The 13,397-nt window shown below is 44.9% G+C and overlaps 1 protein-coding gene across 8 annotated transcripts in view; it reads right to left on the reverse strand.

Moving 5' to 3' along the window:
- cut (homeobox protein, cut) overlaps positions 1-11,712 on the reverse strand; it is a 98,310-nt gene extending 86,598 nt beyond the window's left edge. For 7 of the 8 annotated variants that reach the window (XM_046615275.2, XM_046615271.2, XM_046615274.2 and 4 more), the window contains exons 1-2: positions 11,312-11,712; positions 4,438-6,189 (exon numbers count right to left, since the gene is read on the reverse strand). In XM_046615275.2, coding sequence (XP_046471231.1) covers positions 4,438-4,545 — 108 coding nt within the window. In that variant the 5' untranslated portion in view covers positions 4,546-6,189; positions 11,312-11,712. The remainder of the gene's footprint in view (positions 1-4,437; positions 6,190-11,311) is intronic. The other variant, XM_046615269.2, reaches the window with a different exon arrangement.
- Positions 11,713-13,397: the final 1,685 nt, after the last annotated feature.

The following is a 13,397-nucleotide window of genomic DNA, read 5'->3' on the forward strand; positions in this document are numbered from 1 at the left end:
TATATAAGCGACAGTAAATCTGCCGTGAATGTACCTATATCCGAAGCAGCTGCTGCGATTGGATAAGTTACTGAAAAAACACAACGATCGAAGGAAATAAACGAGTAAAATATGCCGCAAAATTCATATGGATCCTCAGAACAATCTATAATTATATGCCATCCTGAATGAGGCATTAAAGAAACGGTTATACATTTCATCAACATGTTCGGGATGAATGGTGAGAAAGTAGATTCTTATGTCCCATATGAAATCTGGTGCTCTTGCAAGACTGCCAGTCAAGAAGGTGTCGGTACGTATTATTACCAGAGAGAGGTGGCTGGCAATGAGAGGTAAGTACGAAGAAGCGAATCCACTGGTCCTCCTATAAACGACCGCCGCGCCACTTGATCGTCGTAAGTCTGCGGGATGGACGCGCTCTGCTGGGCGTAGTGACCGGTACCATAAATCCAGAAGACAAGCTTCGTTTCTTTCCGTCCATCGTATTCTTTCTTCGTTATACATAGTGCGTTATACATTACGAAATCGAGAGGGCGGTCCCGGCGATTATCATTCAACTTTACGCTCCGTTTCGAGATCGCACCGACATGCACCTGCGGCTCCTCTCGGCCGCTGGATCGGCGTCGCGAGATCAGAGAGGATCGAGGCATCCTCGAGCGGTGCCAGAGGCCAGGTTCGGGGGTCGCGGGTCACGACCCGGGCCAAACGTCTCACGTGCCTGACGCATCTGTTCCTCGGGATACGACTTCAACGATCCGCGGTTGACAGCCAGCTGCGATGTTCTTGGACGCGATCATTGTCTGGGCATTTTTACAGGTTTGTGTTACTTCCCGAACGGTTATTGCAATCGGAGTTCCGGATGCCTGAGGCTCTCGAGGAAAGCTTACACTGTTTGAAAAATTGCAATTCATTTGTAGATACATTATAACGCGTATGGTAGTAGAGTTGAATTTTTAACGTGCCAATTCTCGAGGTATTCGTTCAATTTTTCCTTTTTTGTTTTTTATTAGTGATCGAACATTGAGCGAACGGACCAAATACGTACAACGATGATCGGTTTTTTTGCTCACCGAGAACAATCGGCGCGTTGAGCGGTTCGGTATTTACCCATAAACGCGGGGCATGGGAGGGAAGAAGCGGGTCGGTTAGTTAATGGTTAGTTAGTCCGTCCGTTGGTTCGGTAGACGGAAAATACGACTACACGTATATATGGTGTATTTTTAGAGTGTGGGTGAATCACTGTTTGGCCGCGGCAGTCGCGCCGGCAGGTCGCTGAGAGTCGTTTCGACGACCAGCCAAATCACTTATTTCAGAAATAAACACCACGCGAGGAAATTATAATAGACGGAAAATGTACGGTAGTTGTGGATTAAGCTCCGTTGGCGGTGGTAACGAATTACCGCTTTCGCGTGATATCAAGACGTGAAATTGATTCTCCAATTCCATTCGTCCCGGCACAAAGAGAGGCTGCGAACTTTACATTCCGCGTAATAGGTAAATCCTCGAATCGAAAGCATCTGTCGGCACAGGCGGCTTCGTACGTCCCCTGCTTACGCACGTGTATATGTTTGACGGACGCAGCTGGTCGTCGAAGATCGCGGGGAAGACGCTCGAGGATCGTAAAAATTTCAAAGCTGTAAATCAAATAGCGCAGCAGCTCCCGAGAGAGTCCCGAAGGGGTTGAAGAGCCGGGAGAGGGAGGAGAGGGAGGAGCGGAGACGCCGGTCGTCGGACGTCGCCGCGTCGTTGACGGTGGGAAGGAAGAGCGCGCGCAAGCTCTCCGTAAACGCCCGAGACGCATAATCGTTGTTTGGGTTTGCGCGAAAGGCCGGCCGAGGCGAGTTTCGCGGGCTTCGCTTTCCTCCTAGACTCGACATAGACGACCAGAGACGGGCCGAGCTAGACTAACCAAATGAAAACGTTCAGCTGGAAATAAAGCGCCTGCGCTATTTCTGTCATCCTCCTCCTCCTCCTCCACCTTCGCCTCCTCGTGCATAGCACGGCGTGCATATGATCTCGGACGCATTGACACCTGCGGTCGGCTAGAAAACGTTCATTAACCGCGCTACTAACGGTTGCATTCTAGGGAGATGTAGACGGAGTCGGAGCGGTAGATAAGAGGATGATGGGGATGGGGGGTAGGGGAAGGGGGAGGATAGTCCAGTTTGTAAAACTCATCCGGCCGCCCGTTGAACCCTTTATTTCCATGCAATCGCGGGCCGACGACGCAACGCGCGGATGCTGCACGCTGTACGAACGCAATGCGTGAGTCAGTCAGTCGGAACCAAAGAGCGGCGGAAGCTGCTGCCACCGCACGGGAATTTCGTCAAGTTGTCGGTACGGGGTTTCCCCCTCCTCGTCCGTTGTGGCCAAAGTTTTGTCACCCCGTGCGCTCCGAACTTGGTCTCTTCGAGGTGTTTGAGGTCTGAGGGAATGCCTGAGGAATATGCCCGATGACAATTGTCGGTGGTGATGTTTTTTTTTTTTTTTTTTTATCTGCGAGCCGATAGATTTAATCACAGGTATACGGAAAGATAAGGGCCTATGGGTGGGTGACGCTATCGCGATTCGGGTTTGACAAATCACGATATTCGACGGTATTAGTGTTATAAATCAATCCCAAGATGAGTAAGTAAACACGCGTATGTGTAATAAGCATTAAATCGCGTTCTAGAAAACTGTTGTACATACGGACGGACAGAGTTATGGCGATGTTTTTCTCTTCACCGTCGACGAACGACGTAATTTAATATTATAACGACCGTCGATAAAATGCAGATATTTTTTACAACGAGGTACGTTGCACCGCGCGCGGAACGTTTGCCAAAAATCAATTTTTCCTTTCTCATTTTCCCCGCAGTTGCATCCTCACGCTGCACTGTACGACTCTGTAGGGAACGTCAAAGATTTCCAGGAAGGAATTTCTCGTCCGGCCGCGTGCATGTGACAATATTTATAGACACCGATATCTCCCCCCGACGTCTTCAGCCAGAGTGATCCTACAGTCGGTCGAACCGTTTCGAGAACGTGTAACGCGTTGGTACCCGTCCTCGGGATGTCGGATTCGTACGATAAAAGAATCCGAACCGAACGCGCTCCGCGGCGGTACGATCAAAGAGTAGGTACAACGAAAGAGAGCGAAGAGAGGAGAGAGGAACCCGCGTCTACGTTCGACGACAATTCTCTCCCCGCGAGATGTTCGGTAGGTTCCTTCTTCTTCTTCTTCCCGGGATGGAAAGGCGACTGCGGGGGGCGAGAAGGGGAGGAAGATCTAACCGCGAGTAGAATAAATTAATTCCAGAAACTAATTGGACCACTTTGTTTAAAGGGGCAACGTTTACCGTTTGACGACAGTTTGCCGAATGTTAAATCTCTCGTACATCGTTATACCAACATGTACGGGCTTTGATCGCCGTTGCAGATCCGATAAAAAGACAGGCAAACACACTCGCCCGATGTTCTTCCAACCCGGTCATTTCGTAGCCAAATATTTCTCTTATAAATTCGCTGCGACGGGTTCAATAATCGGGGGTGAATTACGGTGATAATATAGCATCGAGTGACCGCGACTGTAAACGCTATCGATATGGTTTTGCAACCGTGACGAAGACGCGGAAAATTTCAAAGAGATTCGTCGACTCGTTGGAAGCTTGCGTGGAATGAGATTCGCAGGCACGCAGACTTGTTAGAGATTCAATAATATTTCACGGGAATTACATCAATCATTGCAGAGGAAACTTCCTTCTGCGGTAGCTGGCAACTATTTCTAATATACCGCTACGCGCGCATACATACGCTTATATATCCGAAATCTCCGCATGTGAAATTAATGTCGCAATAACTTTGGTAATAACTTAGCTGTCAATCACGAGTTTCAACTTCCCGCGTTGCTTCTGTACGTATGTATAAGGTACCTTCTTACGGAAGCAGCGTTCCTTCGCAAACCAATTCACCTGTCTGGTATTACTCGCGCCTCGAAATCGACGCGATACATTTACATCCTGAATTGTTATCATATCGAAGTTAGTCACGTTATCGCAACGACTCGTTGCTGAGTAAAAACCGTCATTCCGCGACTTTGGAACTGTCTGAGATTCAGGAAGCCGTAATAAAACAAAACACACTGACAATTCGAAATCTTAGTTCCTCGAGAATTATTGTAAAATTAATAAAATAATAGTGATTTTTTCCCCAACGTTTCGTTACGGTAACGTTACTAACTTCAACCTCGCGAATCACCGAATCCCTGTATTTCACCTAATTGTAAATAACTTTCGTCAAAAGCGAATCATCGATTCACCCGAAAATAGTTTGCTCGACTAACCGCGGAACGATTATTAATTTTCTCGCGAATCGAAGTCTCCGCGGTGCGACGTACAAGGATCGTATCCACTTTCTTTTTTTTAAACGCCCAATTGAAATCTTCGAGATTCTTACCTGCTGCCAGAACTGGGCGAGAAGGTAGATCCTCTCCTTCTTGAAGAGCCAGTCCATCGACTGCATGGCCTGTAGGTCGAGTGAGTTGGCCTCCGCGGAGGCCTGCATGTTAACAATTGCCGCGGAGTTAAGGGGTTGCTGAAGAGCCGCTGCGACTGAGGTCTTGCTGCCTGCAGCTACGAGGTTCGCGTGGTAAACCGTAGCGGGAGCATCTTCGGCCCCAGAAGCCAATAATTGGGCCCCGATTGGCGCAGAAGGCCCCTGGAGGCCCAACGACGAAGCCACTTTGACGGATTGCTTTGACTGATCGTCAGGTATACCGATAAACAGCCTCGTCCTTTTCCGCCGTGGTTCTTTATCCTTCGACCTTCCCGATTTACCGTGGTTTCCGTTTCCTCACTGCACCCTCAGTCTTTTCCTCCTTTCCTCCTTCCTTCTTCTCTTCCTCTTCTTCTTCTTCAGCCGCGAAGTGCTTCTTACAGGCACCGCAGCAGCCTCTCAGCGAGATGTTAACGAAAACGCATATTATCACTTCCGTTGTTCCAAAATTCGTGAAGTTCACCACCCGAACTTTGAAAACTACCTTTGTCACAGTTCACGCGTATCGATCAGCCTTTTCCGCTGCATCGCGTCGTCGCTTATTCGGTACGTACGGATCACCCCTGATTTTTTTCACACCATTTTTATTATCGTAACTTTTTCTCTTTATTTTTATTTTTTTATTTTTTTTCCAACCCCCGACACTCCGGTCTTATCCGGCCTTTTCGTTTACCGCGAGGCACGAGAAACTTTCGTCAACGAGGGAAAAACCAAACGAAAAGTAACTGAAAAAAAACCAGTACGTCGTCGTTTTCTTCTCGCTGCACTTTGCGATACAACACCGCTACGGTACATGTGTTTCAGATTGCCGGGTAAACGACAATTTTTTCTTCACCAATTACGTCGCGTGCGATAATCGTTGTTTGTACAAGACGGTTGCTTTGTAACAAAGTTCACTCATCACTTGTTCCCGGTTTTGCCGAAGGTAGCCGGTGTTTCACAGCGTGCGGATGATCGGAGGTCGCATTTCCGGTATCTTGATTCTTCGAAATTCAATTCACTATATAACTACACGTCGATCGGTGCCACACTGCGAAAACTCTTGTAATACATGCAGTCGATGCGACGCCGAATATTGTTTATTCCCGCTCGCTCGTTGGAAGTGTGTAAACTAACTTCCTTCCGCCTTCCGATGTTTATTATTTATATTCGTTTTACTGCGTATGCGTACGGATGCACGACATTCACTGCATCGCTGCTCCGCGTGTGGAGGGGTGGGAGTTTTTAATTATTACACGCGATAACCGATCGGAAGCATTAACCGGAGCTCGGTCAACACGTTCGAGATTTTCAATTTCGCAGCTTCCGAAAAAAATCAGTACATCGATCCGCGCCGCTGTCGCGTCACGGGAACCGGTCGGTAGGATAATTATATACATGTGTAATATTAGAAATAAAAAAATTTGATATTTAATATCGTTGAGAAAACTGCACTTCATATACACACTGAACGATCGATAACGAATAGTCCTTGCATTATTCCCTCTTCAGTCGATAGTTTATGCAGGTTACAATCGCGTATTGTTTTCACTTGCCAATTGATATTTACTTTCGGTTAAACGTCGCTGCAGCGCGATGCGATGCGCCTGACCAACGCTCAAGCCGATTTCAAGAGAGACCCGTCCTAGCAGGCTCCTAACCTGAAACTAAGAGCTACTGAAAGTCCGATGCGAGGCTTGGAGGAGTGACGGTCGAGGAAGCGGGGATGGGCGGGGCCTCGGAGCCTCGGTGGGGTGCGCCAGCCCCTCGACCGGCCAATCGGAGCGCCCCGTTCATCCCCACTAGGGGTGGAAAACGCCTCATACCGCGGCGATGCCGCGGAGTGGGATTACGGCGGTCCTGGAGGGGGGTGAGGAGGACAGGAAAGAAACGAGAGGCTGGCTAGGTGGTCCCCTGCACCAGATCTCTCATATTTTCCCGACCCCGACCACCGTCGACCGCCCTTTTTCACTCCGAGCCACCCCGCGATCTGCCAATCCCTACGAGCCGTCGATTCCTCCGAAGGATGACCGTCTTACGCGAAGCCGAGAGCGTGTGATCGGAAGCTTTACTCCGTGGAAAATCGGATGCCAATTGTATTCGTACACGCGACGCAATGTTCATAGGTCAGTGCAGGAAACGGAATGGTAAGAAAGAAAAAAAGAAAACATTTTTCGACCCAAAGTATGTTGGGGGTGAATTGTGTAAGGGAGCGATTGGAACGAGCCGCGGAATCGACACCGTTTGTCACCCTATTTGCGTACGTCACACACCCTCGGCACCGAGTAAAATGGAGAGATGGATCGAAAAAAAAAAAAAAAAAATGCAAAAATATCCAGGAACAAAAAGAGCAATCGGCGGAGGACGGGAGGGGGGATATCGGGGAAACAAAATGGGAATAATAGGAAATACAAAGACCGACACTGCGGAGGTAGGTATATTCTAATGGGCATGTGCGTGCTGATAATAGGATGTGTCCATGACTACTGACAGAAAAGGTTACTTAGGGAACTACTCGTGTCCGTGACCGCGCTGCTGCCGCGATCCAGTGTCGATATAACCGTTTCAACACTTTCTGGTCAACGGCCGCCCGGCCACAGATTTGAATAACAAAGTAACTGGACTTGCGAAAATTGAAAAAAATTCACTAAATTTATCAAACTTCGTTTCTACACCTGTTTTGGGAAGGACCTTATTAAACCTCGATAAATTCCTCATCTATTTTCTAATCTTCGGATTTTGATTTTATTACATACTCGTAGCTTATTTTCCTTCTTCGTAATTATTGGAGAACAGAAATATTAAAGATATAAAAAGGTTGTAAGGAGGTTGTTCGGAAGATACCGATGTGTCACGATTTGGACAAGATGAAGCTGCTACATTATGTGTAGGCACGACGAGTTTCATAGACGCGTACGGAAGCGCAAAAAATAAATAAAAATATTTCCGTCGCGTTACGCTTGCACGCTTTAGGGATCGCGCCATTAGCGATGACAATTAGCACGACCTGTCACCTGCCGTTGTGATTCTGCTGAAAAGCGTGTATAAAGCGATCGGTAAATTGGGCTCGTTACCGTTCAACGTTTGAACCTACATGCATATTGTACAATAATGTAGACCTAATTGATTGGCTCTTCAGAATAATTCTCGACGATATTAAGTCTATACGGTTGTAAAGACTTTTTTCCGATATCACAAAATTCATGCCGCGTGAACGTACCGGTAATAGTTTAATTTTTAACACGATTTCTAATTCTTCGCGGATGTATAGGCACCCTGTTACGCCTGTGGGTAAAGGTACATATTATCGTACACAAGTCACACAAGTGTCTGCGTGTGGGTGAAAACGTAGCTGCACATGTATGAAGTCGTTCTAGCACTCAGCGTGTTTGGTCATTTCTAAACTTTACGGGACAGTAAAATTATAAAAATATTTCCGAGGGAGTGTCAGCTGTAGTATTGGTATTTAAAATTTTTCGAATTAGGTACGTTACCGGAGACTATGACGATATATTTTTATTTTTGGTTTTAACTTTTTTTTACATGTAAGGCTATTCCAGACGACGGCTATTGGGCAGCTGAACGTTTGGTTATCTATGACTTCCGAAATATTATGTGTATAATAATGTATTCTCGCCTATATAATCCGCCCCGCTTTTTTGCTTCTATTTAACATCGTTGACGCATGCGAGAATTTAACGCCGATTTGATTCAATTTTTATCTCAATTCATTATTTACTTTCTCTACCCCTTTAGACAACCTTGTGCTGTGGTGCAAATTTTTTACCGCCGAAAACGTTATACAATCATCAACCGAGAGATAAATTTTCTGTAATTTCAGATTTTCCAACGTCGTAAAACGTGTTCCCTATAACGTTTCGAAAATAGTCAATTCCGGCTTGGCTTGATTCGGCATATTTCGAGTCAGATTTGGCTATTTCGTAGCACCACCTTCGTCGCTAGATCCTACGAGTGTGTACAATCTACCGATTCGCAGATACGGGACAGTCAACAGGAAATGTTTACCACAAAACTTTTAACCTGCAGCCAGTACATTTTCTCTGCCCCGTGATTTATACCGGTATTAGTTTCACACGTACATGGAGTAGTAGCCGTCTCACACATACGTATGCACGCGGGGAGAAATTACGAAAGTTCGTTAATATACCGCGACTACCGAACTGCGGACTGGTGTGCTGCGGTCGGTATTTGGAAAAATGGATACACGCTTTACTCGATATTTGTTTTATGCAGAAATATTTAGTTCGTTGGCGTAAATACGTATACATCGATTCGCGTTGATTTTCAAGAATTACTGATATTCGCCGCGTATTGTACGTACAATGAATACAAGATGCGAAAATATATTCTCCGCACATGAATTCATTTTGCGATTTACATTGTGAACTTTGATTGCAGAATTGTCACGCGAAGACAAAATTCGAGAATTGCAGTATCCCTGTTTGAAATATCGAATGGCCAAATGCCAATAGCAATTATCATCGACTCGAGATTGCCAGGGTCGTTGTAGGAAGCACCAAGAGCACCGATCAGATTGTAACGAAGCAAACCGTATTTATTATTAATCGTCGATTATTGCTAGGAATTTCGCTGCGTCTGGTGAACCTCGTTCTTTTCCAAACATCCCACGATACTCAATATCATTTCGCGTGATAACGCGAACCTTATTAAACGCGTATACCTACACTATACACAGACACACGCGCACACACGTGTGTACAAGAACGAGGCCATGGAACCAGCGTCGGTGTGATTGTAACCATATATCGCGACTGAAAGGACGGCAGAATGGACGGACGAGAGACAGACAGGCAGAAAGATGGACAGACAGAGAGACAAACGCCGGACGGACACACGGGCACCAGGTTCACGAGCCTCTCCCATGGCCATCGGGATTCGAGATGAGCCATGAGCCATGAGCTCGCCTCAAGTCGCCGTACCTACTTTGTCGGATAAGCGAATTTTTACACCGGATATCTTTTTATCTCAAATAGGATCGTCCGCGTACCGCAGATATATGTGTATAATGTGTAACCTATAGCGTGTACACGTCGCGAGGATAGCCAAGAAATATGTGGCTGGTGTTTTGCGAGAAATAAATAAAAAAAAAAAAGAAGAAAAACAATACAAATCGACAAATCGAATAAAGCCAAGAAGTTGAAAAAATTGGAAATATCTTGCCGAAGCTGAGAGATTCGATTCTACCACTCGGGAATATCGTTCAAACGTTGAACAAAATATATCGCGAATATTTTTAATCCCGTCTAAAGAATTACCCTCAGTCATTCCGGTGTAATTAATTTTTATTTTTCTCATTTAGCAGCGAGGCGATCGTGATTAATTTCGTGAGTATAATTTTGAGTTATTAACAATTACAATAGTTCTGTGGTGTGTGTCCATATCGCGATGGTGCGGTCAGCGGTTAAGTTAGGTACGTCTTACCTACGCGTCTATCGTGTACACACGTACGAATTTCTAGGAAATGATTAATTTTAACAAACATCTCGATTACGTCAATTGATCTTCGCATATGGGTAGTGGGATATATAAAACTGCTGGCATTTCGCGTCACGGATACTGCACACGTTATATGTGTAGGTATATTCGCCAAGATCGTTTAGATTTACGAACCAGTGACGAATGCCGGGTATCCGAAATGAGTCTGGCATCGAATCGACTTGCATCTCCGCGTACAAGTGTCAAAACAGATTACTTGATTCACTTTTATTTATTTTTTTTTTATTTGACAGAGAGAATTTTTTGAATGAAACGAAAAGGAATTCAGTCACGGAATATTTTTCGATCCGGGATTTTACAAGACCGACTATTTGCACACATGTATAAAGCTTGAAGTAGAGATACGAAAATTCTCATGTTCTGTGAGAAGGTCTCATATGCGATCAAAGCGCAGCGGCTCGCAGATACCGAAGAAGAAGAAGAAGAAGAAGAAGAATAAGAATAGAAGTAGAAGCAGAGGTACATCACTGGCGGTTACATGTTAATGCTGCGGTATAGTATGTATAAGAATAACGCGGTGTAATCGTAGCTATAGGCGGACTCATGTTTAACTTTCAAGTTTGATGACCGCCCGCAAAGATAATAAGTTTATACGTAGGTACGTTATAAGCTTATTACGTGTATATGTAATTCTAATGCCGCTAGAATCTTGCCTCTGTCACGTTTTTATCATATTGCGTTTTAACTTTCATAGAACCTACTCGACGCATCGCACGTGTGCAATTGGCCAAACTATAACAATTCACTCGCTCGCGTGGCTCGTAGGTGCGAAATTGAATGAAATATGCAGCGGTGCAGTTTTACGCACGGATGTACCAACACGATGCAACTCGTCAAACTTTTGCGGTTGTGGAGCAGAGAGAAAAAAAATTCAATACAAATACCACTCTGCATGCACCGTATGTAATATTCCTCAACGAAATATAAGCGTAATCACCGCGATAACTGGAATAATACGTCAGCTTCGTCAGCTGATTTGCGAATCGGTTTCCCTACGGTAGGTTGAAATTTCCCAATATTTCCACGCGGCGTTTGATTCGTGCAATTTGTTTTTTTTTTTTTTTGATTTTATTCGTACCTCATCCGTCAGTAGTCGCGCACACCTGTTATCTACGATTATAACTTTTAAAGGGAAGAAGAAAAAGGAAAAAAAAACGTATGAAAATATCGTATGAAGAAAAAATTGTAAAAATGGTGCAACACGTAATCACAAACACAATCACAATAAACGTAGAGGGGTTTTTTCTTGAAGAATCACCTGCAGTATTCACTGGTTGATATATATGCTTGCATATATACGGGATGCGCTCATGGCTGCGTTTCACATACACGTATCTGATATACGTGATACATATATATCTTGAATTGCAGCGCATAGTGTCTCATTGTTAGCCCGATGATTCCAAAATCTTATATTACACGCGAAAAGAAAAAACTGTCTTTGTTTTTGTTAATCTCGTTTCTCCTTTAAGTCGCAATTTTCTTCATCTATATACGTGTTGTATATAAATCTCGGAAGTTTACTGGTACGTATGTACGTACACAGGTATGTACACATACATATGTATATGTATATATAATTGTTTTTTTTCTTATTACAATGCACTTGTGACTAACTGCAGCAACGTATCACGGTACCAATCTCGCATAGTACGGTGATGCGACTAGGCCTGTGTTCTGGCCAAGACTAAACCGAGCCGCGCACTTCTGCAGCCCTCTCTGTCATCCCTCCGATACGCACTTGCCGTGCCGGGAAACTATTGTCTGGCCCAGCCGGCGAGTCCCTTTCTCTTCGAGACTCTCGACCCGCGGCCCGGTTCCCGTTTGCGGAAAATAACCGGCCCTGAGTCCCGTACCACTAATCCCGTTGCGAATTCCCCGCAACCGTTGTGCCTCGTCTTCGCGGCCTCGCCGTCATCCCCCGAACCTCGACATAACATTTCCGGCCCGCTCGAAGGGACGTCGCGACGTCGGCCGTTCAGTGGCGCCGCCAGGCGGCCGAGGCGCGCAGCGCCGGGCTGATCGCGGGGGTGTCAACCCCCACCACCTAGGGAACGATGTCCCCTTAAAACTGTGACGAGCTGCACGGCGAGGGCGGGGGAGGGAGGGGATGCAGCCGTAGGGTGGGCAAGATATTGGAAGTATCGGTGACTTCAACGGGCGATCGGAAATAAGAAGGGGCGATTTCACTTACCGGAGGGTTGGATGTTACCCGCGAAGAAACGAGGGGGAATTTAGGGAAGGGCTGCCCGATTTACACTTTATATATTCGCGCCGAGTTCTTATACCGCTTATGCCGCAGTTTGTATGCATACGTATTACACGCGTAACACGTTGCATGTATTCTTGCTATACCGCATCGTCTCTGCGAGTGTTGGGCACACAAATGTGGATAACTAGCGTACCGGCTACGATCTACGTTCTTCAAAAAGAGTTGAAACTCGAGGGAAATTTACGGTTCTGATTACAGGGAGTGGCATTTTTTTCCTCTTCTCTTTCTCTTTCTCTCTCTTTGTCCAGCTTTTTCTTTTACTTCGTTTCGAACTTGATACGTCCATGGATATAATATATATTGCATACATGGGTACTGCTTGTACTTTTAAAAATACGTCTGTGTAGGTGAATGTATGCGAACTGAGAAGCTGCAGGGGTAGAGACTTTTTCTACGAGGAAAGAATGAAGGTAGTCTGTCTTGAACTACTGAAAGTATAATTTTTCGAATAGAATTATATTTCGGAATAAAATATTTGATTTCAATGATTTTCCAAACGATAAAGTCACAAGGGTCTTAAATACCTCAGTGACCAAGAAAATTGCTTTCCAATTATTAAACTAATTAAGTGCGAAACAATTTTGAGTTCCTCTCGGTACCTGAGTGGTCCATAAAACACGGTATTTTTTTCAGTAACTCTTTCTTTTATCGAGTCATGTATGTAGGAGTAAGTGACTTATGTGATCAATTGATACCTGATTATTCAATTCATTTTTCTTGTAACGCTTCATTAGCAGTGAAATAGCATTGAAACGTTATTAACCGGTTCGCTTTAAAAAACAAAACATTGAATCAAAATACCTTTATTTGAGTAAAGAAACAGTTTCTAGAGAATTTTGAGACGTTTTGGACATGTTTCAGAAACAGATTTTTTTTTCTAAATTTACGTACTTCTCGCAATGTGAGAATAATTTTACAAAATAAATAGCGGCAATCGATTTGTCAGAAAATTTTACTCTCATCTCATTATCTTGAAAATTATTTAAAATGCAAAAAAAGAAAATCAAGATTTACACCATAGCGTTTAACAAAGTGAACGGATTAACGAGAATTCAAACGTATAATATTATCG

The sequence above is a fragment of the Neodiprion pinetum genome, chromosome 3 (assembly GCF_021155775.2).
Source record: "Neodiprion pinetum isolate iyNeoPine1 chromosome 3, iyNeoPine1.2, whole genome shotgun sequence".
Classification (NCBI taxonomy): domain Eukaryota; kingdom Metazoa; phylum Arthropoda; class Insecta; order Hymenoptera; family Diprionidae; genus Neodiprion; species Neodiprion pinetum.